This window comes from Sturnus vulgaris, chromosome 2 (assembly GCF_052056855.1).
Source record: "Sturnus vulgaris isolate bStuVul1 chromosome 2, bStuVul1.hap1, whole genome shotgun sequence".
NCBI classification, from domain to species: domain Eukaryota; kingdom Metazoa; phylum Chordata; class Aves; order Passeriformes; family Sturnidae; genus Sturnus; species Sturnus vulgaris.
The window spans coordinates 41,289,909-41,315,499 of NC_142244.1; the positions used below are offsets into that span (position 1 = coordinate 41,289,909).

Sequence of the window (25,591 nt, forward strand, 5' to 3'; positions counted from 1 at the left end):
ACTTTACAATGTACATTACATACCTCCTCAGCCTTCTGTCATATTGATGTAGTTAACAGCATTTTGTTTAGTTCAGTAATAAAGACAATTCTATCTCTTTAGCTGTGAGGCCGCTTTGTTGGGATGTTTTTCTCCTTTCAATTTCCTGTAGGGAGTACTAAATGAAGGAGAAGCTCTTTAATTTTGATAGGAAACCGTCAAAACAAGTCTGTTGGGGAGGCTGCAGCCTTTCGAGATGTGGCTTTGTAGCCCATTCATGCTGCTTTGATTTCATAGAGCTGGTGCATATGTGTAGAATTTCCTGTAGGACTACAGATCTGAACTGCTGAAAGAACATTACATGCTTTTTTACTTTGGAGTTAACTAATAGAACTTAATGAATGCAGAGTTTAAGTTGCCTCATGTGGTGGTGTGCCCTTTTAGACCTTTGGGTTCAGGAATATTCAGACTACTGACAATAAGAGAAAGGGCTGAGGTATACTAGGCCCTCTCAGAGCCAGTGAAGCTTTCAAAACTTTCCAGATACATCCCAGCATGTTATGTACAGGTTGGAGTGCAGGATGATAGGGGTTTGGTGTTTTATCTGGGAAAACTGAGTAAGGTTTGACCCTCACTGTTTTAAGAATGATTAGAAGGAGTACCAATGGCCTTTCATTAGTACAAGTTTCTCTCTAGGTCTTCTTATTGGCTTCCCAAGGTTTTTAATGTTGTGTAAGCTGGATATGAGTGAAGATTAAAACTATTGTTGTAAGTTGCGAAGTTTGGGGTTATTTCTGGTGAAGTATGAGTTCATGTATATGAGAGTTCAGGTAGATTCACACACCCTTTTGTGCTGCTGTTCCCATCTATGTTGTGCCACAGGGTGTGTTCCTGGTGTGTCTGGTGTAGAGCAGGTGAAATCTGTATCAGTCACTGTATCACTTCTAAAGTCAATGTATCACTTTGACTTTATTTCCTGGGTCTCAGGTGGTTCTGTTGCTCAGTTTAGCAACTGAACTAAACTGTTGGGAAGGCACGAGATGCTGTGGCTTTACTTTGTAGTAACTTTTGCAGTTTAGAATGTGTCTTATATCAAATTTTATTTAACCCTTCTCTGTAGATAGTTACTGCAGTTAACCTCCATAACAACTGACACAGTACTTAATATGTAATACTTTTATTTAATACTTTTTATCTTGCAACATCAATAATGCATCTTCCTTTCCATTTTATAAATGCAGAATTTTCTCCTCATTCTTTAGTGTGTTAGGGGAAGCAAGAAGGCTAGTTTCCATGTTTCTCTGAGTTCTGGTGAAACCAGAATTGTATATACAATTGTGTTGGATGATATGTCTAGGTCAGTGCTCTATTTAATATTGTTCCTTTCCAAAAATTAATGCATTTCCATCCATTACCGAATGTCCTTTATTCTCCTTTTCAACGAATGTGATTTGTAACTGGTTTTAGCAGAGTTTGCAAACATCTGGGTTTTCTACAGTATGTAGGTTTTGTTTCTGTTATGAAGTTCATGTGGTGATAATGGCAGATTGAATCAGTAATTTTAGAGACATGTTGAGTTTTTGTTGAGGAAAGAGATTGCTGTTTTAGTATAGCACAACGTGTCAATTTGTTCCATTTAAAGACTAGCTGGCTTTAAGCCTTTCTTCTGGTTTTCATATCTGTATAGATTTTAATCATTTTGTTGTAGACCTATGGCTGGGAGGGCACAGGGCTGAGAATGAAGCTATTTTCTTCAAAGAGTTATTGCATGCCATGTACTTCATGGAGGAAAGTGTTAAATAATTGAAAGATTGAGAGATTTTTATTCCTGTTTCTGCTTCAAGAGAGAGAAAATAAAGATACTGACTGTCAGTTAGGGGAAGGTAAACGTGGGGCTTTGTCTTGCAAATGTGTTACTCAAAAGGCACTGAATTTAAATTGTTTAACTTTAAATCCTGTGAATTACAGCAAATTACAGGGTCATCTGAATAAGTCTGCTTTTTTTTTTGAATCAGTTTGCATAAGGAGCTTATTAAATATAACGATAATCATAATCTGATGCTCTGTTGCAGTAACAATTGACTATAATTTCATAAAAAGGAGCTAGGGCACTGTTGTTCATGGCATGATTGCTTAGAATGTAAGAAACATTCCCTAAAGATACTCCTATTATTGTTATTTTACCCAGTTAGAAAAGAAGTATTTTTACTCTAATGTCATAACCCATTTTGGTTCTCAGAATTGTGGATTTTAGGAATTGAGACCATATTTAGTTAGACCAAATGAAAACTTATTTAATTGAACTTAAGCTGTAAACACCATTTTATTGAAAAACGTTGCAGAGTTCTGGTAAACTTACTTTTTCTTACATGATCTTTTAGATTTTTATGGAATGAAAATAAATTCTAAAAAGCGTTACTATACTCTGCTCCAGTATTCATAGCATTTGTAGAGTTGGGATCATGTTTTTTTTATTGGGTTTTTTGTCCTATTTCACGATACTTTGCTGCTCCAGTTTTGCCAGATTTTAGTATAGAATTACTTGCTTTTTGAAGGAATGAAAAGAAAAAGGGGGAAGGAGTTACAAAACCATGATTGAAGTATGGTATTTTTTTCAGCCTAAATTGCTTTTGACATTAATTGGAAAATTGCAGCCTCCAACATAATTCTCACATCTTTGCAGCTTTTGAATAAAATTCTGGAGGTTTGATTGATTACATGTAATAGATAATTATTTGTTATTGGTTTGTTAATTTTAATATTTTTTTAATAACTCATAAGAGATGTTTAATTGTACATGCTGAAAGTAACCCAGTACAGGGCAAGCACTGGTAATCTGGCTAATGAGGTTTAGGCCTGGGATTTTTCTGTTTTCATAGTTATAATCAGTGTTTCCAAGTGGTTTGGTTAATACTTATCTATTACAATTATTATGATTTTTATTGGTTAAGAAATTTAGCAGTTTGGTTTTTTACCTACTAGAATATCATGCAATAATATTGTTTAAGGACCATAAAATTAGTTACTTAAGTTCTTTTGGTGAGGCTAAAAGTAGTTTTACCGGTTTTGGGTCCCTTATGACAAGAAAGACATTGAGGGGCTGGAGCATGTCCAGAGAAGGGCAGCGTGTCTGGAGCACAAAGCTGAGTGAGTTGGAGCTGTTTAGCCTGGAGAAAAGGAGGCTCAGGGGAAACCTTATCACTCTCTGCAGTTGCCTGAAAGGAGGGTGTAACCAGGTGAGGGTGGATCTCTTCACTCAGGTGTAACAAATGATAGGACAAGAGGAAATAGCCTCAAGTTGCACCAAGGAAAGTTTAGACTGGATATTAGGAAAAAAATTCTTCACTGGCTTGTCAAGCACTGGAAAGGGCTGCTTGGGGAAGTGGTGGAGTCTCCATTCCTGGAGGTGTCTAAAAGATGTGAGTTTTGGCACTGAGGAACATGGTTTGTTGGTGGACTTGGCAGTGCTGAGTTAATGGCTGGACTTGATGATGATTTTTCCCAATATAAATGATTCTGTGCTTCCTTGATTTTCATTTAAAGACTTTACTTTCTACAGTCTTCATAAAACAGTGTTAGTCAATACTGAAATATTGTATGCCTCTTCTTATGCAGATATAAATTTAAAATTTCCTGAGACTTAATGCTTCTCTTTGTGTGTGTGCATTTCTTTATGATCATGTTAGTTTTAGACCACTCAAGCTATGAATCTTTCTGATTTAGTTAATGTGGATAAGAACACCTTTTTAGGAGAAAAAAGGAGGGGAAGCTGAGAGAAAATTAATGGAGGAGATGTTAAGTACAAAGACAGGTCCTACAGTATATTGAGTTACCTAACCTCGTTACTTTGCTACTGAAAACATGAGGCTGTGCCAACGAAGAGGGTGGGGGGGTCTGATGGCTCATTGTTCAGACTTCCAGAAAAGAGCTGAAATGTGTTAGTGTACCCAAAACTAAAAAATCACACCAACGTAGCATTCTATGAATAGACACTGTTCAGTGAAGTCACAGAAAGTGCTCTTTTCTCCGGTCAACTAATAAATTGGATGTAATGGCTCTGAGTTTCATGAAGCAAGTCTGTACTTGACAAGTGTTGCGTTGCTGTTGGGTATAATTATATTATGGGTCTGTGGTTGCCCTGCTCTGAGGTGAATGTGACAGTTGTTGTAAGTGGGATTTGTATTAATGCATTAAACTCAAGTGCTTTCAAATTAGTGCTTTTGGAACATGACACTGATGAACATCAATTTCCGTGCAGGGATTTGCCTAAGACTGTTAGATGCTCTCAGTTATTAAAGCCCTCTAGATCTGCCTTGTGCTGATATGGTTTATTAATTATTACATGTATGTAAGGTTTTAAACAACATTTTCAGGACAGAATTTGGTGGGGTGGGTTTCTTTTAGTAGTAATTTAACTGTACAGATCACTTCTGTTCAGCTGCTTTGGTGGAGATACTGTTCTGTGATACAGCTGTGGTTGTACTTTTCTTCCTAGAGTTTTGAAGTGAAAAAGATCATTGCAATGAAGTCTGGTGGTGCTGGCAACTTTTCTGTTACACGTTACCATATTGCTGAAGCTTTGGTGGACAGAGCAGTGGATGCAAAGCAGGTGATTAACTCCAAGTGTTTGTGCTACAGTCTTACTTATATGTTTCTTTACATTGCACACATTGTCTGGATATCAGCTGTTGGATTTTCTAGAACCTGTTTAAAGATATGAACTTGTAGAAAGCAGTTGTTACATTGCTTACTAGAGAGAATCTCAGATGGACAGGCTTTTAAAGCCTGTAAGGTGCTCAGTCACTTAGGAGATCACACCTGGCAGTCTCTTGTGAACAGGCTTTTATTAGAAGGTGAAGTCACAAAGCTGGTATAATGTTCAGACACCCTAACTGGAAGACTTGTGGCTTATGCTGAATTGATAGCTGCAATTGTCCTGCTTTTCTCTCTTCCCCTCTTTTTAGCAATGTACTCCCAGACTTGCCTTGTATTTGCCTTGCTTGTTTGGAATGACTTTTTCTTTTACTAAGTATATTTTTATGTTAGTAAGATTTTTCTTCTTTGAAAGTTGCAGATTGTTTCTGGTTTCCCAAATGATACTGAAGATATTTCAGGGATTTTTTTTCCCCTTGTTTAAAATAAAACCATAAGGATAGAAGTACTCAATCTGTAATGTTGGCCATATCATTCATTTTACCATGTATTGTACGAAAAATAATAATTCTGTGATAACAAATAAATCATATAAATGATTGTCCCTGGTAGAGCTTGAAACTGGAACACTTTGTCATCTAAACTTACAAAATATGTAACTATGAATTTTTTTCCAAAGGTAAAAAATGATTTTGGTCCTGCTTGCAACATAAACATTCAAGGATGTTCATATGGCATTGTATGTCTTTTTTAAAGTGCTTTTACTGCAGAATTATTCATTTATTTATTGTTAAATATACTTTAAACTATCAAAGAACTTAGTGGACTAAACTATTGATTGACTGCCAGCCAGATGCTCATTTAGCTGCTGAAGAAGAAGGGAGACGTTTGGAGGAACTACACAGGGAGGCAGAGAGGGAGAGAAGAAAGCAGCTTGAAAAGGCACATGTTAGAGGAAGTCACGCCTTGAAGAAGATCCAATTGGCCAAGGTAGGCAAAGTAGCTATGCCTGTTTTTAATGTCAGACCACTGCTAAGTAAGTTGTAGGTAGGTGATTAATAAAGGAATTACATTTACAGGAGAGAAATTGATAGACTAAATAAAGTTTGCAGAATATCTTTGAAAAAAAAAAAAAAAGGCAAAATCTGTTTGCTTGTTTTGGCATCTGGAAGGAGTGAGAATGAAGGAACATCCTCTTAATTTTTGTTTTCTGAATGTTTAATGTTTTGAAATCTTTTCAAAGTTTTTATTTAAAGACTGTCATTTTGTTTGCATGCAAGGCTGGAAATGTTGAAATAGTTTCCTTTAAGAAATAAAAATTGAACTATTGAGAAAAGTATTTGTACTGAGATCAACGCTCAAAAATCTTTTGTTGTCTGATAGTTTCACAAGTATTTTTGTTGGCTAGAAAATGAAAAGCTTGCTTTTTATCAGCTGGGCTATGATTAGCCCTGAATGAGTAACCAAGCTAAAATGGGGATTTCTGGAAATATTACTGGTGCTCCTGAAATTAACAGGAAAAAACCTCCCAACAAACTTTTTTTTTTTTTTAATACGTCTCGCATATACTCAGTGTGCCAAAGAGTATTTGTTTCTATCTTAAAAAGTAGCAACTGCTGAGTTATATACTAACAAAACTCACTTGGCAAAAGAAGTGAATGAGTACCGAAGGTTTAATTATCTTGAGGAAAGTTGGCCAACAGGTAGAGAGTCTGATCCTTTACTCAGCATCAGATCTTCTGTGTAGTAGTGATGACTCTTGTGTCTAAATGGCTGATAGAGCCTTCTCCTGAGGAAGCACTTTCTCCCTAGAATAAGATTAACTTTGAACATTAAGCAAACACTAAATAACCAAATGGAAGCGTTTTGTATCAGTCTTGATATGTGGCTGTCTGAATGTGAGCACTGAAGGAAGGTTTATGTTATCCCTTCTTTATTCTTGAAGGACAGGGAAAGACTCCTGGAAGAACTGGAGCAAATGCAAGCTCAGGATCGGATGCGCAGGAGACAGTTTGTTGCACAGATGCCACCTCAGCTTTCAGTGCCACCATACAAACGCATGGAAATAAAAGAAGAATGGCAGAGAGAACTGGAGTCTGCATTTGAAGAAATGTACAGTGAAGACAGGAGTAAGTTCTTTGTTGGAGGTTGCTGAATCTGGTACCCAGTAAAGGAGAGGCTGCTGCAGCTTCCTCTTACGAGGTCCAGCCAGTAGTGAGGCCGTGTGTGTATTCATAGTTGGCACACACACAGACTTCCAGAGCACATCCATACAGCTGGCCATGCAGGCCAACAGGGAAAACACAGCACATTACACAGTACATTAAGTACAAACAGCACAAATGCCCTCCTTTTGTTTAGTGCTCTGGCTGATCAAGATGAAGGCATTTTAGTGGGATGTATGTCTGTAATATGATATGGATCCCTCCAGCAATCAGTCTTAGATGCTAAGACACCAGTCTATCCAGGAGTTGTTCCCCTGTGTTCCAGGTCTCTATCTGCTACACTACAGATCTTCCTCAGGTCTTAGACACCCAGTGTCTACCCAGTGATTCCTGCTGGAGCCTTAGAGTTACCTGTCATACTCACGTATGCAGTCAAATGCACATGTGCTCAAATATGTGCAATGGATCACTTGGCTAATAGCTTTAGACACTCGCTCTTACCTGGCAGCTGGCCCTTGATCCTTAGTCTTCCCATTTGCTGGCTGCTGGGTATGTAAGCCTCCAGGATCTGCTGCTCCACTCTAGTTGTTGCTGCACAGATCCAGCTGGGCATGTGAGTGTATGCACAGACATGTACATGCTATGGGTTCCTGTGGAAACTGACTTATGTACTCAGTCTACCCAGTAGCTGACCCTGGATCCTCTTGTAGTCTTGGAGGTGCACACACATGTGCTAGCAGGTTCCTTAGCATCACTTCCTCTCCTCTGTAGCTGGCTTGAATGCTTGGATTGCCTGATCCCTCCACTAGACAACTTGTAGATCCCCTGGCCTCTGCAATACCTAGCCCAGTCTTACAGCTGCCTGCTGCATGATTCCTAAGCCTCTTAGCATTCTTGCTGGCTAGTCTGGCTTGTGATGTGCTAGCTACTGCATGCTGATACTCATACCCACTTAAATGCACTCGTTATGACCTCTGCAGTTAGCAGTGCTCTAGACACAGATGCACCTGTGACTTCTGGTCCCCATTCCACTTGCTGGCCCTTATGTATCTATGCACGCACATGCATGCAAAACTCAGTGTTCCTCACATAGGAAAACAGCTACAACTGAAATTTAGTGAGAAGAGAGAGCAGATTATCAGCACAGTGTATGGCCTGACAAGTGTACTGACTGTCTCATTTATCTCACCATTTTTACATTTTTATCTCATGGTTATTCTGCCCTTGACTAACTTGATCCTTTTCCTGCTTTGAGTTCCTCCCCTAAGTATATGTAACAAGCATCGAATTCCAAAGTGTCCCACATCTCTTGTAGGCAGTAACCCTCTCAGTCAGTAAAGTGATCATAGGAGAATTCCTTTTGGGCAGTCTTCTGGGATTTCACACCTGGACTGTACAATAACTCTCCTGTGGCAGCCTTGTGAACAGCCAGGTCAGGGTGTGTCTTTTCCCTGATGAAGTTACCGGGATCATGTGTAATTTTTCTTGTGAGCTGTTTTTGGTGTAAAACTGAGCCTTTCATCACATCAACTTGTATTTTGAAAATGTAGCATATTCTAGCAGAAACTGCTGTGGAGGTTCTGAGTGAATAGATGATTATTGATCTAAACGGTTTTGAATCTTGTATTTTGGCGGGGAAAAAAAGTTGGATAAGTCTGTTGTGAAATTGCCTATTGATATTTTAATTTCCCGGGGATTTGTGTGCGAGTGTGGTCTTGCAATGTTGTTTGATTTGTATTCCAAATGGTCATTTTATTTCCTTGTGCTCTTTTAATTAGACATGAAAGGAGACCTGATTTTGCAGTTTGAGCCCCAACCTTTGCCAGCTCCTTCTGACAGAACTCAAGATAATGATCTTGATATCTCTTTGGAGCATGAGTCTGCTAGTGACACTCAACCAGAGCTTCCTTGTGATACTCAACAAGAACCAGAACATGAGATAGAAGAGGAGGTCCCTAGTGAACCAGAAAGTAAAACTTCTAAACTTCATATTTAACTTAAACCTTTTCATTTTATATTAGGAAAGAGTAGTCTAGTATATCAAATACATTTTAGTACTAAGTAAAATGCTTTAAGTAGTAAGATTTCTTAATGTGCATAAAATAATTCAGTATAATTTGGTTTGTGGTTAGCATAGATGATAATATGCTAATGATGATGAGTTTAAAAATGAAAATGTGACTTCCTGATATGCTTCAGTTCATTAGTATGCTCAGAATAATTTTCAGTTGTAAAAACTACACTGTTAGTAGCCATAATTATTCCTGTGTAATTAGTATAAATTATGGACTGATGCTGATGTGTGAACTTAAATATTTTCCATTTTGAGGTATTTCAAAGTTGAAGCTTTATAGTCTGTTTATTGTGCGTCCTTTATGTTCAGGTTTGTGGTTGAGCTGCTGCATATTGTGAGTAGGCTGGAATGGATGCATGAGTGTGTCCTGTTTGCTTGTGGCATGTCCAGGGTCATGTGATGTGAGCCAGAAGTGTCTCAGTGAACTTTGCTGCTTGGCCAAGCGCTTCTGCATCCCTTGGGTGGCACAGTCTGGTGTTCGGTCTGTGGTGCATTGTGTTGCCAGTGCTGATAGAAAGCAGAGGGCAGGTGTGGGGATAGTACTGTATATTTCTGCTACAGTTTGACTATAAAACGCTGCATCCAGCTTAGTCATTCTTTTATAGCTTGCAGAGACAAATTACTGCTTCTGTCTTGCAGGTAAGAGAAAATTTTGCTAAGATTTTAAAAATACACCTAAGCTATTTGTCCAACTCTGTAAGCGATAAAAAAACAGAGTTCTTTTTTTATCATACGAAGATATTCATTACCCAAAACTCTTAACAGTATATATTCTTTATAGGGCACGAAGAAGGAGAAACTTGCCAACCTCGACCAAAACTTGCATTAAAGAAATTGTTGAACAAAATTAGAAGCCAAAAAGAGGAGTGGACATCAAAAAGTGAGAAAGGGCGTCAAAGTGAAATTGAAAATTTTGAATCTGGCACAATTGCTGGTGGAAAGAGACCATTATGTGATTTAGAACTTAACAAGGAGCAGCAGAAAAATACAATGTCTGAAGCCAAAGGTACACAGTACATACTTGCGTCAAAGTTTGTTTTGTAGGAACAAAAAGACTTGCATGGAGGGGCTGTGACAGTGATTGTGACAAAACTGTTTAATGAACTTTCAGTGTTAAATGCTTTGTCATGTTCAATGAAAGTACAGTTTCCTATCTGTGCCCGCTGTGGATTTGTTGAAACCACAAATAGGAGAGGTTTTTTGCTCTTAAGTCCAGCTTGTCCGTTAAGATCTTGAAGAGAGCAGATGTCCAAAATATCTTTCTGTCTTTCAAATCTCACTCAAATTGTTGTCATACTTGTAGTTGCTGTACTTTAATAGGTGTTTGCTTCCAGAGATAGAATTCTCAGTGCAGAAATCCGCATTGAAATTCTGTATCTGTTGAACTGGAAAAGCTGCTTTCTTTGGAAATTCACAGCTATAAATGCCCAAGACAAGCATAAGCAGATGAGTGGAATTTTTTTCTTGTGCTTTTAGGCACCATTCCGAAAAACATTTTTATAAAATTGGAATTTATATCAATTAGACATTGCAATTTGTTTGATAGCCAGATCATCTTGGGGTTACTTCCCTTGTTTGTCCTTGGTGCCCTTCTGGTTAGGCTAATGCTGAATTGCTGGTCTTGTATGTTGAGTGGGATTTTTGAAGTTTTAAAGCGATCAAGTTGTGGCATGTGTTTTGGTTGTTTGCGTTTTTTGCTTTTGGGTTATTTGTTTTCATAGGGTGCTTGTTTTTTTTAAACAAGATAAAGTGATTTAGTTCCATCATTTATGTGGCTATGCCAACTTGGTGCCTGGGGACTGGGGAGTGCAGTGTGAGTGAAACCATGCCTTGGGGAAAATGTGCTGCTATTTGAAGCTAACAGTACAGGATTGAGACTTGCTTTTTGTGCAATAGCCAAATGTTAGATAGACTGCCCAGTACTGCCAGTTTTAGACCCTCTTTGTTCCAAGAGGTTAATATGTGGCTTTTGATTCTTCAGGATGATCTTGCTCTTTGGGCTCCCAAGTAATATTAGAAGTAATTTTCCATCCCATTGAAAATGGGACATTACTGTGTTTTCAAGAAAGACACACAATAAAGGGTTATTAAAGACTTAAATAACATAAAAAACAGATTTTCCAGCTTATGGAGACAGGCAGAGTAGTAGGATATAGATCTTTTGAAGAGCAGCTTATGCATTTTGTTGAGCAATTGGGAAACTGTAAAGCAAAATGTAAAGAAGATCCAAGGCTCACTCTGACTGCAATTACAGCTAAATAACATGTATATTTTAGACCATATGAAAATGTTGGAAAATACAGTTGCAGATGAAAAGTCAATTTTAATCCATCCTCAAGAACAAGCAGCTAAAATCAGAATGGAAGAGGCAGCTAAAATTAGAATAGAAGAGGAGAGACAGAAGCGGGTAAGTGTGTTTGTATTTATTCTTACCTCAGTTGCGGTGTAAAAAAAAGATTTACAAAAGATTTTAAAATGTTTCAGGTTATACAACAGCTATAGGCACTCTTAACATTTAAACCTTTACTGTAACATTTTCTATACTTCTCAAAAATGATGAAGCTGTAGCTGGAATTTAGAATAGAGTTGGAAACCTCCAGTTTGTTCAAATCTAACAAATGCTTTAGGCAAGGCTAATCATGATTAATAGGTGAGGGTAATCATGATTAATTGCGAATCCCAGTTGTACATGAATACCTTTGTTTTATAAAGGGAGGGTATAATCAGCAATACACAGCTCTGAAAATGTTATTAACCCTGTGTAATAATGTAGGAAGCTCTATGGGTTTGTGTTTAGAGTGACAGGAAAAGCATACAAACTTTGAGTAATTTTTTTTTCAGTTATCTAGGAAGGTTATGTAGGAAGCAAATGCAGAAAGTTTTTTGTGTCTCTCAGAATGCTATATTTATTACATTTAGAAAATAATAACTTTGTGCATGATTTCATTATATCTATTGTGTATTGTATATCATTGTATTTTAATTTTTGTTGTATCCCTAGAGACCTGCCAGCTGTTATATGCCGGTTTACTGAGTAAAATAAAAACGTTGAAATTTGGATCTATGTGCAGCCTTCAGTTGTAGAGTTTAAGTTCAGAAATTAAGGAAACAAAAATTTGACAAAATAATGATATTTAGAAAAACCAAACAAACAAGCAACAGATTCTTTATGAAAGTGTGGCTACTTTCTTTAACCTTCATTTCCTCCCACTTTGCCAGGTGCACGTAGTTCTGTGTTCACATTAACTGTTCTCAGATCCAGCATTTTCTCAGGTTGCATTTCCTGACATCCCCATTCAGCCTCTCATTAAAGGCAGTTGTACACTTCGTCTTTGCCAGTACGTTTTCTTTGCTTCCATTCTCAAAGCACATATGCTGTTGCTAAGTGTGGATCTAAGTGAATTGTAGCTGACAGGTACATGGAAAGAGAATGAAAATAAACAGACTACTTCAGAGGTTTATGGGCTGCTCTCAAAATGGTTTTACATTAGCTATTTCAGAAGCTTTTGTAAAGCTTGAATTAATGTTTAGATGTGTTGAACTCTGATGAAAAACTGAGGTAGATGCAAAATAGATTTTTCAAGTAAGTTCAAAAAGAAAACTTCTTTTGCAGTCTTTGGAAAATGATAATATATCTTGAATGGATTCTGATTTTATCCATTTTATTAATTTGAGAACAGATAATAATGCAATAGTAAATGGATTCAGGGATTGTTAGAAATATTGAGCCAGTAAAGCAAAGTTATTCGTGTAGACTTTGGAACTACTTTTAAAGGCTTGTTGCAATTTGGAAATACCTGTCACAAGCAAGAGAATTTCTTCTGTAATTTGGAACACAAGTTTGTGTGTGATGGTGCGTGTGAGCAGTCTGGTTTCATTGTCATTCAGTTCTAGAGATTCCCCCTCATTTTTCTTTTTGATAGAATGAGGAAATAGAGAAACAGAAACAGGAGCAGCTGGCTTTGATTAAAAAAATAGAGGAAGAAAAAGCTCTTTTGGAGGCTGATTATCTGAAGATCCAAATGCAAACCTGTTTGGAACAAGCTAAGAAAAAAAAAGAAGAGGAAGAGCTGGTGCAAAACCACAGTCTCCCTTCCACAGATCAGCAGAACCAAATGGAACATGAGGTGAAGAATTATAGAAAATTGTGTGTGGGTTTTTATTTATTATTATAATAAAAATCAAGAACACTGTTTACCAGTTTTAAATTATATCAATTAAGGCAATTTTTATTTCTGAGGCTGTGAATTAGAAATTTGTATGTTTTAAGGCTGCCTTTTCTAGTGTACAAGCTTATATTTCACATGGTATCTCTGGACCCGAAGGAATGGCATGAATCTGTGTCAGGGGAGGTTTAGGTTAGATAGATACTATGAAAAAAGATTTTTAACCAAGAGGATGGTTGGGCACTGGAACAGCTCCCAGAGAAGTGGTCACAGCACCAAGCTTCTCTTGGTTTCAAGAAGTGTTTGGACAATACTGTCAGGTACACGCTGTGACTCTCTTGGATGGTCTTGTGCAGGGCCAGGAACTGGACTTTGAAGACCTTGCGGGTCCCTTTCAGCTCAGATATTCTGTGATTTTTATGATTGTGACTTTTGCTGTTGTATTGTCTCTCTATAGTCTGAGGGGAATCACATCTGTTTATAATACCTATTAGTAAAAGCTGATTATAGTCACATAATGAGTGTGCATGTAGATACAACCATTTTCAAGAAGGAAAAAAGAATCCATAGTGGGAAAAAAAAGACACAAAAATCTGCCTCTGTCTTTGTTTAAATCTCAAACAGCTGCTTAAAGAAGAGGAATTTATGGAGGATGTTGAAGGAAAGTAATCTTTTTTATATATAAAATCTTGCCTCATTTGCACAACCAGTACTCTTTTGAGAGCCTGATTGCTTTGGAAGTGCAGCTACATTGGCTCATTGCTCCCTGAGTTTGCAGGGTGTATTTACCTCTTTAGGCTGAGCTGCTGTAGGCACCATTGACTTTGATGTGTGCAGAGAGAGACTGTAGCTATGGGCCATCTGTTCTAGAAACTCCTTTAGCTTCATTGCCTCAGGCTGAAATCTCACAGACTTCAAACATGGTGGTACCCAGCAACTTCTGTAAACTTGGGTGGAAGAACATACATCTTAAAGTTGCTGACATAATAGTTTTCTGTGAATTAGTTGTATATATGCAATTAAAATTAGTTTATTTTGATTAGACTGGAAATGTATCAGAAACCAGGAGTCCAAGAGAAGACAGTCATAGACAGATGATACATAATTTTCAACAACGCCTTTTGCAGCAAAAGAGGTAAGTGTATTTATGGAATGTTAAGTGTCTTTATGGAATGCCTGTTCAAAGTAATTTGAATTACCTTGATTATTGAAATTGATGTTTCTTTTTGCATTGCTCTGGGAAGATTAATATTTTCACTCTGTTCAGGTTGCACAAACAAACCATTGAAGAAGCTAGAAAGAATCTACAGGAGTATCAGAATGCACTGAAGCAAAGGTACTTGTCTACTTCTGAAATACCTCTAAGCACAAGGGAAACAAAATCCATTAATTCAGAACCTGTCTCAGAGCCACTCCTACAGAGGCAAGGAGCACAGCCAACACGGTACCAGGCATCAGAGCAAGTTCATGCCCAAGAATATGCACAGTCATTACCTGTGTCTTCAGGATCGTTGGGTATGTTGGAAAAACCATCTTCACAGAAGCAGGAAGAGCAAGCGCGTGATGTTTGTGCTAGGAAATCAGTGCGGTTTTCAGAAGCATCAGAATTGAAGCATGGAGAGTTTCACTTGCCCTGTGACTGTACTTCACAGGAACAAGTGGGAATGTTTGAAACTGCCAGTAATCGCATCCAAGAACCATTCCAGTCCCATTTACCATCAGGGTCAGACAGGAAAGAAGTGACTGAAGTAAGAACACAACCAGAAGCACGCCAACAGCATGTTAGATACGTATTGCCTGCAGAAAGTTCCTCTGAGTCTTCAGAAACAGTACACTCTAAAGAGTTATCTCAGATGACATCTGACTATCAAACCAAGACAGAAGCTGGAGAACAGCATCCATTTAAGGCATCCCTCATGCCAGCAACAAAGAGATCAGCCTCAGTTGATCCTTTAGCCTATCAACAGGGATCTGTAGAGAGCAGCAGCAGAACAAGCCCTGATCAACTCCTCACTCTCTCTGAACCCATGATTCTACTACATGAAGAATCTAAAGCCCAGAGTATTGAGGAATTCTTGATATCAAAAGCAGGAGGTGCATCTTTGTTAAATTATTCTGGTATACTGAATTTAAGGGACAGAGTGTTGGCCTCATCAGAAAGCATCCAAGCTCAGCAAAAGTATTTGAAAGAATTGCAAGAGCAGCTAGATGCACAGAGAGAAGCTCTTCTTTCTAAACAAAGAATACAAGAAAAATTACTTTTACAGAAGCAAGATAAATTGAAGGAGCAGATGCAGAGACAGCAAGAGGCTTTGAAAGAATTTCTAAACAAGCAGGTAAGCTTTATAAACACTTTGCGTGGGTAATCATCTAGTAGGTGATCAAATTACAAGTCAATGCTACAGTGTACCCCATGGAGTGTTGATAGTTTTAGGTGATTCACCATAATGAAAATTTTAATTAGGACTTGTGATTTGTAATCAGTACTTTTCCTCTGTAAAGCTCCAAGAGCACAGTTTTGTTAAGTCTAACATAGATACTGTGAAGGTCTGTGCTTGATCTCTGAACGTAATGCCTATTGAAATTGTTATATTGTGTGAAATACCTGTAGGTAGAATTGTCTTCAAATCTGTAAATGCAACTCTGTGTAAAACAGCTCCTGTATTAAAATACTTAAGTAATACCTGAATGGATATTATAAACATCTTGAGTAGGTAATTTTTAAAGCTTGTCTTTTTGTGTGTTTTCCTCAGAAACCCACTAGGAAATTGGTTTGGTAGATGCAGTCTAGAGTTGTAATTTACTTGTTTCTCAGTAACAGAAGAAAAATCCAAGTTTATTTTTGAGCTTCTAAAGAGCCTTCTTTTGCCTCTCCTTGTTTTTTTTTTTTAAACAGAAGCCATCTTAGATGAATAACTGTTCCCTATCGTTCCTATCTTCTGATTTTGGAGTCTCCAAGAAGTTAAAATTCTTGAATTCAGGAGCTGAAAAACTAAATTCCTGAACAATTTCGGGAATTGTTCCTGTTAAAAATTCTGAGTACTCTGATCTAATCTTACAAAGGCCTTGAAAATGTAACTAATTGGTTTTTTTATTAGTTTGTAGAGCTCAGTAAAATACCTCCATGACCAAATGTTTTTGTGAGCTAAGCAGATCTGTCTGGTATCCTGCATAATTGAACTACTTTCTCAATGTGCTCAATATTGTCCTTCATGGAATGCACACAAGAGAAAATGTTCTTTTGATAAATGAGTATAAATATAATCTTATATAAAACTGCTTCCCCCCTTGTAAGGTGAGACGTATGTGCCCAAATGAAGAAATGACAGAGGCACAAAAGCCTGTCGGGATGAAGAGAACTGACTTCTTCCAAGTATCAGAAAACTACCAGCAGGAGAATTGTGGCAGGAATAAATTTCATGGAAGTGAAACAATTTCACGGTGCATTGGTCCAGTTGTGCAAACTGGTAAGGCCGTTACGTTATTTTTCATCGTAATTTTTATTGTTTTACAGCTGAGATGGAGTTCTCTTCCTTCTCTCCAAGTTAATTTGAGGGGTGTGTGTGTACACATATCATTGCAACTTACTAAACTTTGTTTTACAGAACAATCTGAGAAAATTCTCTGTAGAGAACAGAAATGGAGATCTTCCAGACCACCAGTGACAAAAGTCAAGTTAGGGCTTGGTTTGCAACAACATGAACTTAGTATTATACCAGAGGTAGACACACCGAGGAGTTGTAGCCTCTCTTTGGCAGGTAATGTATAAAATACATAACAAGTCTATTATGAGTAGTAGATTGGAGGAATATGATATTTTCTGAAGAATCTTTGAGATTATTAGGAAATAATAGCTGATATAGTTGCCTTTCTTAAAGTATAGCTTATATATTGGCAAAGTTGTAGTTCAGAAAAGTTTATTCTGTGATTGTCTATCTAGAAAAACATAATTTAAACAAAATTTCTTCAGGAAAAGAAAATTCAGTTACTCCATGACCTGAGTTCCCTGTTGGTTTTTCTTTAGGGCAGGATCTGTGTTGATAGGCAGTTGTACAGTAGCTCTAAAATGAAACTGGTGGATTTTGTTTAAAGGTTTACCTTTTGATCATACCAAGAAAGTGACTGTGAAATCTTTCAAATAAAGTGTTAATATCAAGCTTCTACAGCAACTTTTAGACCATCGTTTTAGGCTGTTTCTTTTAGTTAAAAAACACTCGTTGCAAAAAAAAATTTGGAGAGCATTAAAAATTTTATAAGTGTGTTTGTTACAGTCTCAGGAAATGCTTTGCAATTCTCTATAAGGAAGATTATTTAATAGGTTCAACAAACTCATGTTTTCTAAAGGTAAACGTTTAATTTTTTTTCAGTGTCTTTTCACATCAAAAATGTAATGCATATTTTACAAAGTTTTTTATGTTGTGTTCTTAAAAAGGCTCAGCAGAACAATGTGAGTAATTATAGGCCTGTTCGGTTGGCATTCATTGCAAAATAATGAATCAGCTGATGTGGGACATCCTTCAATTAAAGAAAAGAAATTAATGCTAGTCAGCATCAATTTATGCAGAACAATTCGTGTTGGACCAATTTAATAGCTTGATTAGATAGCAAGTTCTGTTGGAGAAGGTTTTGATGGAAGAATATATTTATGTTCTCAAAAGCACTTGGCTTAGTAACTTACACTTAGCTGTATAATACTATTATGATCCACAGGTGATTTATTCCAATATTATCGAACCATTGGTCATGGTAGGTAGTAAAAACTTGAGATTTTTATTGGATTGCATGGCCAAAAAGGGCTGTTTTGAAAACTGGGTTGTAGAGAAAGAAGTCTTTAAACCAGAGTAGAGAAATTGTATTACCTCTGGATCTGGAGAAGTTACTGCAAGTTTTCTTGAATTTGCTGTGTGAAAAAATTCATTTGAGTTTGTTTTTTGGTGTTTTTTTTTTTTTTTTAATTAAGAAATACTTTGGTGGAGATAGGAATTAGTTTTTGAGAAGTTTATGATCTCTATAATCTTTCAGCCTGTATAATGCATAGACGGAGGTGATATGGCTAAATTCATTAAAATGGAGACCATACAAATTCAGCTGTTTATTTCTGTAGAATAGAATGTGCATCTTAATGTTCCTCATGAAGTGCAAAACACTTCCTTTTTATACCTAAACTGATTACTGATGTTTTAAATTCAGATAAAACAGATGATGGTACTGGAGAAACTTCTCCACGTTCAGCCTCTAGGGAGTTTGCATATGTGAAACGTCACAGTCATGCTCTTCATGAAGGTAACTTTCCTTTGGGCATAACAAACTATGAAGGAAAAGCCTCCAATGAAAGTCCAAAGCAAACTAATCCATCAGGGAGATTATTACAAGAATTGCTGATGATGGCTGCTGAAACTTCATATGATTCAGGTGAGAAAATCCTCTCCCTTCAAAAACACCATTCAGCCTTGCTGATTTTGTTGCTGTTTATTTGTAGAATATGACCTGACTTGTTAAAGAACATGCAGTGCTATTTAATGCTATTAAATTTTGAGTGTAAAAAGGAGTGTTTCAATAAGCACTTATTTCAGAATGAATGAGTTTTTATTTTTTGGGTTTTTGTGAACCATTACCATTCTGGTAACAAGTCCACACTGCAGTACACTTCATTGCTGGCCAGCAGTTTCTTGTCAAGGGTGTGTGCTTTTCATCTGTAACCTTTAGAATTGTAAAGGTTTGCAGGTATTCCAGGAGGGAACCTGTTCTGGCAGACCAGTGGCGTTCCTGATTCAATACCCAGTGATTCTTATATTGATACAAAGGAAATCAGTGCTTAAAAAGACCTCTGGAGTGTTAATGTGTTGATGTAGATGTCCACGGAAAGATCAGTGTGTATAAGAAATTACTTAAAAACATGGCTGAGACGAAAAATAGCAGGCTGTGGTCATCTTCAGTTCAAAAAAACTTTGAAAGAATCATGTCTTAGGTGTGACAGACATAAAAATTTAGAATTGTAGAATATTTCAAATTTAAAGACCTATAAAGATCATCAAGTCCAGCTCTCTGCTTCTCCCAGGATTACCTAAAACTAAACCATTGCGCAGTTGCTCCTTGAACTCTGATGGCCTTAGATCACTTCCCTGGGGAATGTATCCCAATGACTGACCACTCTCTCAGTGAAAAACCTTTTCCTCATGTCCAACCTGAGCTTGCCCTAACACAGCTTCATTCCATTTCCTTGTGTCCTATTGCCTTGTTTAGTGTCAGGTAATTATTTTGTATCTGCAGTTTCTCTTTAATTAGGAAGTTGTGACTATCTGCTCACAGTTCATTAGTCTTGAATCTAAGCTTGTGAGACTAACACAATGCTGGAGTTGAGCCAGACACCTGGAATTTTCAAGTATCTGTGACAGCTCTCCGACTAGGAAAAGTCTGTGCATAGCCACTATTCAAGAGAGGTCCATTCTGCTTTGACCTTTTCTAGTGGCCATCATAGGCTTTTCACATGTTTCACTGAATATGTCAAAAGGAACAACAGTGCAATATTAGAAGGACTGCTTTAGCTCTATTCTTGTGTGTCTGTGAAGAGCTTTTATTGAGCAAGAACACCTTTGAGGATAGGCCATGTTCATAGGTGGCAGAGTTATTCTGATTCCGTGAATTAAAACTATTTGTTTTGGTTATCAAGAAAAAAAGTTTTGTAAGAAAGTTTTGTGAGTGTTTAAAATAATTTTGTTACAGGGACTTTGAAGCCTACTAAACATATTATGGGTAACTTGACTGGCTTTATAAAAGAACAAAGATGACTAGTTTGTAAAACATTCTCTAAAGCAATTTGAAGCTTATTACAAGAATGCAGCGTTGCATGGTCCAATACAGTTTACAGTATCCATCTAAAATATTTTTGGAACTGCAGAGAAGTTCTCAGGAGCTTGGCAGCTTTCATATTCCCATTGTTACAACCAATACAGCTATGTAGTACACATCTCCTGGTTTTGCTAGAAATTTCACCACTAGCCCTAAGCTTTCATTTTTCATTTTGTTTGCACTGAGACATCATTTCAAATTCAATCGGATTTACTTGGAATTGGAGTTGTTTTGAATAAGTACATACAAGCTCATTTTCCTTCACTGTTTCTTTATTTCTCAGAATGCCCCTTTTGAAGTATATCTATCTTTGAACTTCAATTATCATGAAAACATTTTGTCTTTTAACAATATTTGAAGAAAATACTTGTATTTTTCTGAGTAAGCTGTAGAACCATTGCTAGAGCAGCTGTTGCCAAATTAATATAAAAAATCTTAGTGCAGTTTCTTTTTACATTATAGACTATTGTATATGAACAATGCAATAGTTTATGTAAGAGGATTAGAAAACTTTGTGAACATCTATATTAAAAGAAAAAAAAACCCAAAGCTTTCTGTGATTTTGTGTTTAAGAGGATTGCTGTCTTGAGCAGATCAGCAACCAAAAGTGCCAGCAATAATCTTGATAACATGCAAGCTATGAGGCTCTCTGTTACTTTCAGTAACTAGTGTGGTGTTTCAGCAAGAAAATCTACAGTCTTCTGTACTTTAAATATAAAGTTTCTGAAGGGAAAATTTAAGGTTCATTTTAGGTTGTTGCTTATGATTTTTATTTAATTCGGTTTTTAAAGTTTTTTGGTACTTGATTCTTACCAGAACATGTTTGCATTTTTCTCATGTTCTCAAGATATCTACAGGTAAGACCAAATGAGTGCTTTGTGTGATTCTTGACCTTGTTCTTTGAAGTTATATTTTTGGTGGTTTGCACCTTTCACCAAATAATGTAAGTCTTTACAACTTACGAGTTGTACCTCTTTCATTATTACAGAACCACTATATGTGTTCAAATCCTTAGTCAATGCTCACATGCTTTTTCAAATCAGACATAAAAGATGAAAAGAGAAAGTTGATAAATCTGCTTTTTACATGCAGATGCTTTATAAACCAAAGGTGAGTTGCCTTGGGTAACAGGCAGTTTTTTAAAAAAGTCTGTAATTAGCTGCCTATGTAGTTTGCCTCTCAAATTTATAGGCAGCCATATCTGTAAAATGGGTCTTAAGGACTGCTTGTGGTTAGGGGGGGATGAATCCCTGTGCTCAGTACTGAGTCACTACAAGTGCTACACAAACGATCAGCTGACTGCAGCCACAGGACAGGTAACTGTTGATGTTGCACTGAGTGCCACCAGTGATTCTAAAATCTGAGCTGCTCTTTTACATGCCACTGATGCATTGATAGGATGAGTTGGGAACTTTGGACACTTAATGTTCCTTCCAATCCTGTTCAGTTAGAATGGGCTAATAGAATTCAAACTGTTAATAGGGAATTGCAGAGTAACCCTGCAGGTGAGACAGGCAGTTTGATGGCATAAACCTAATTTCTTTAGGAAGTCAGCTGGATCAAGTGACTTGGTTTGATATATACACCTCTTCCACAGTTCTCCTTCAGGACATATCAACAGGCTTGTCTCTCTCTATTCAGCTGCAGTGGTTCCCTTGAGCAGTGTTCCAGATGTGATTATCTTCATGTGTTGCTACTCTGTACAGGGATGTTATTCCAAGCAGTACTTTTTTTGGTGATCCAAGCTAACCTAAGATTTTAATTTACTTTTAGTAATCACAAGTAGTTTTCCATAATTCAGCATTTCAACAGACTGTCTTTTCCAGTACCAGTTTAGCTTTTGTTTGTTTGTTTGTCTGCATGGCTGGATTTGGACTGATCTCTGGTTTTATATTGTCTTCACTGAGTGGTTAGACTTTTAGTCACTTGTGTTTCAAATTGCACCTAAAATAATTACTATTTTACTGCCACTGTTGGAGGGAAAAAAAGCATTTGGGATATTACAGAGTCAGCTTTTAAACATTAATTTTTCGTGACATTGTGGTGGCTGGGAAGTTAAAACATGAAAGTCCCATGTCAATGTCAGGATTCTGTGGGGAACAAGAACCTTGCCACTATTATTTTAAAGGTGGGAGAGAAGACTGAAAAACCCTCCTTTTATGAATCACCAAATACAGGATCTTAAAGGTTATTAATGTAATAAAGTCATGGGGATATGAGCATGGATTTTTAATTAGATAATTTGGTTTATAGCATGAAATTGATACTGTTCATCCCTGATATTAATATCACAAGAACAATGCAGATTATTACAGTTCAGTAATAAAACATTTGTAACATAGCTGTCCATAGAATTTATATACAAGAGATTATTAAGTGCTTGAATCTCATCTCTGTTGTATCCTGAATTACTGCCTAGGTGATATTCTAGAGAAAATAAAATAACTGCTTTCAGAAAAGTATCTCTAATGTTGATGGAAATGGACAGGAAATGGAGAATTACGTGGTAGCTTGTTCCACCATTTACTTTTTTATCAAATTTTAAAATAAATAGTCTATTTCTAGTTTCTGAATGGCAGCCATTTCTAGACACTGCTTCTTGATTATTTTAAGTTCAGCAATCTATTGTACTATGCATTTTTCTCCTATGAAGATATTTAATTAGTAATTGATTAGATGATTGCAGTTTTCATGCTTCTTCAAGGAATTTTCTTGAAGGCCGTGCTCATTTTCAGGATCCTCTGTCTCCTATATCCTACTCCAAGGAAGAAGAGCAGACTTGAGCAGAGTATTTGGTCCCTAAATAAATGTGTTTTAGATGTATTTCCTTTCATGCTTTGTACTCTATCCTAGATGTCTGCTGGGTAATAATGGCTATAAGAAATCTTGGGGGTTTTATGAGTTGCAAAATGTTCCATGTTTATTGAGAACACAATCTTTATTATTACATCGTATCAATCATCACTGTTGCTTTACAGAGGAAACATCTCCCGTTTTTTAATAGTATGAATTAGTGCAACCAGAGTTTGCCATCTGGTAAGAAACGGAGTTTCAGCATATACAAAGTACAAACTAGTGTTAGGATTCAGAAAACATTAGGTCTGCCTAAGTAGAGAGTCTTAGAAAAGCTGGAGATTTTAAATGTCTGTCATTAGCAGCCTTTTTAGAATTGGGAGAAAGAGAAAACATACCTACTTCACTTGTTTCATTTCAGTTTCATACTTAGCACTTCTTTCTTCAAAAACTGGAAATCAGAATATGTATTTGTTTCTGACAATTGATTTATAATCATAGAATTGTCAAACTTCGAAGGTGCTTATCAGCACTGAACGCAGAAATTGCATTTTTTGGGTGCTGCTGTGGTGGGTTTTTTTTGCAGATACTGATCTTACTTTTATGTGTAAAAGCATTATGGCAAAAGTGACTCAGTTCCGTGGTAGTAGTCATGCTGTAGTTAAGCAATTCAGTGTTTCTGGTTTCTCTGATTCACTTGGAATGTCTGCTTTTCTTTGTAATCACTGTAATGGTACATTGTAAAGGATTTCCCCCACTCCAGTGAAATGATTGCAGTAACACTGGCAAAGCCACATTTCATTCTGCTAAGCCAAAATATGAATTTCAAGCTCTTCCTGCCTACTCTGTGGAGAGCAGTCAGGGTAGGTAGAAATTTTAGGAAGGCACGTCAGGGACCACGGGTTGCTGATGAAATTGGTGGTATGGTGAAGCAATAGCTGTTGTGTAGGTGAGAGAAAAGTGATTAAGGATGGGCAGAATCAATGCCCAAAGAGCGAGGCCAACAGTAGTGGAGTGTTACTGCCCTCTGCTGTGCATTGCTCATTATGAACTCGAAAATGGTTTTTTGTTCCTTATTGCTTCTGTTACTTTTGTCTTCAGCCCAGTCCCAGGATTCTCAAGTGTCTCAAGATTCACCAGTTGCTGCTGCTGAAGGTGGAGAGAAGCTTAGAACAAGTTCTGGACCGTCATTCAGGCTTGATAATATGGTTGGTCATATCAAAATAATTATATAACTCTTTATTTTGTGATGTAATCTTTCTTTCTCATATTGGGTGGCTAAGAGTGGGTGCACTATTCTAGACAGAGCAGTAAAACAAACGCTAAGTAAAGAGGTAACCCCTGTGATGCATCTGCTTGCTCTGTTGCTGTTCATGCAGCATGGGATGCTGTTGCTCCTCTGTCAGGGCTTACACTCTGCTTGCTGAGGCTCCTTTTTTTGCAGTGCTGCTCCCCAGGCAGGCCCAGCTGGGACTAGTGCTCTAGCTTCTTCCTTCCCAGGACTTTGCCCTTGCTGAGTTTCATACCATTCCTGTAGAGGCAGACTCCGAGATACTTATGGATACCAGCCCTGCTGTCAGTGCATGGGATGCTTTTCCTGCCTTAATGTAGCTGCAAATTTGATAAAAGCATGGTGTCACCTCCTCTCTGGGTCATTGCCAAGGACAGAGCCCTGTGTACTTGTTCCCCACCTCCACAGAATGTGTAACCTTCAGTCACTGATTTCTGAGCTTGATTATCCAGCCAGATTTTTACCCTTCTTACTGTCCATCCATCCAGGATGCAACATCCAAACTGGGATCATAGAATATTGTGAGAGTGTTAAAAGCCTTGCCAAAACCAGCACCAGTCTCCCTCCTTTCTCTCCCTCAAAGATTCCATCATTTTAGTAGCAAATAAAAACAGTATTTTAAACATGGATATATGAAAGTACCTTAGGATGTAAATGTTTTACATGCATATGTTAAATACATACATACATATATATATAGTAGTACTTAATGAAAAATGTAGCATGATTTCCAAGATTTTTTGTTTTCTTAGGGCACATTTTAAGTCAGAGTTTGAGAACTGTTCACATTTAATTCTTCAAAATTTTGAAGTAGAAGAACCCTCATTATCTGCTTCATGACTTTGTAAAGCTTACCTTAAAATTAAAGAAGATAATGCTTTAGAAAATTTTGTATATTTTTAGTTTAATTTCATAGAATTAGATTTTAAGTCTCCTGTATGCAAAAAGCTCAATATTGGAAGTACTTGTAAAGTTAATGAGTTTTTAATGTTTTGCATATATGTCCCTCTGAGATCCACAATTCTACTGAAGTGGGTCTGTGATGAGAAATAGCCAAATCTGACCACCGGGAGATAAAACAATCTTCCAGGTGTCATGATTTGTATGCAGTTCTGGGAAGCTTTATATGAGACTGAGTGTGTGTATGTGTGTGTGTGCATGAGAGAGAGAGGGGAGGGGGTGTTGGGGAGTGATGTGCCTGGGACTTGGGATGTGAATGTGTTGCACTGAGCAAGGATGAATCTATATTTGCCTGACTGTGCTAAACATGAAGGCTCCTACACTTGAACTGAGCTCAGAATAAAATGTGTGGGTTTAAAGCTTTATTTCTGAACATGTGGATGCATGGTAATAGGTGTGTCACTTTATCCTAGGAAGTACCAGGTTCAGAGGCTTTCATGCAACAAATACCCTGTGATGTAACTGCAACAATTTCCACTGGCAGCTTTTCAAACAGTGAAATGTTGAAAGCAAGCCCTGTTGACACTGGTGAGTGTTCAGGTTTTGTTCTTGTAAAAGGAAAATGGTGGTTTAATTTTATGGCAGAATGGATCTAACTCACTGAACATAAGTTCTTAAATATGCTTATGTCAAACTTCACTGAAGGTTGATGAATACACCT

The 25,591-nt window shown here is 37.2% G+C and overlaps 1 protein-coding gene and 1 non-coding gene across 6 annotated transcripts in view; both read left to right on the forward strand.

The window, feature by feature from the left end:
• The window catches only part of CEP295 (centrosomal protein 295), a 43,075-nt gene that overhangs the window by 5,684 nt on the left and 11,800 nt on the right, over positions 1-25,591 (forward strand). For 4 of the 5 annotated variants that reach the window (XM_014877520.2, XM_088159379.1, XM_088159381.1 and 1 more), the window contains 14 exons: positions 4,475-4,588; positions 5,482-5,622; positions 6,578-6,761; positions 8,576-8,767; positions 9,653-9,877; positions 11,148-11,278; positions 12,795-12,998; positions 14,081-14,172; positions 14,305-15,373; positions 16,333-16,504; positions 16,643-16,795; positions 18,228-18,449; positions 23,781-23,887; positions 25,344-25,458. In XM_014877520.2, the coding sequence (XP_014733006.2) occupies positions 4,475-4,588; positions 5,482-5,622; positions 6,578-6,761; positions 8,576-8,767; positions 9,653-9,877; positions 11,148-11,278; positions 12,795-12,998; positions 14,081-14,172; positions 14,305-15,373; positions 16,333-16,504; positions 16,643-16,795; positions 18,228-18,449; positions 23,781-23,887; positions 25,344-25,458 (3,121 nt within the window). The remainder of the gene's footprint in view (positions 1-4,474; positions 4,589-5,481; positions 5,623-6,577; positions 6,762-8,575; positions 8,768-9,652; positions 9,878-11,147; positions 11,279-12,794; positions 12,999-14,080; positions 14,173-14,304; positions 15,374-16,332; positions 16,505-16,642; positions 16,796-18,227; positions 18,450-23,780; positions 23,888-25,343; positions 25,459-25,591) is intronic. The other variant, XM_088159380.1, reaches the window with a different exon arrangement.
• LOC148224736 (small nucleolar RNA U2-19) lies at positions 25,005-25,088 on the forward strand. The gene has a single exon (XR_015802032.1). It is a non-coding gene; the product is annotated as a small nucleolar RNA U2-19 (small nucleolar RNA).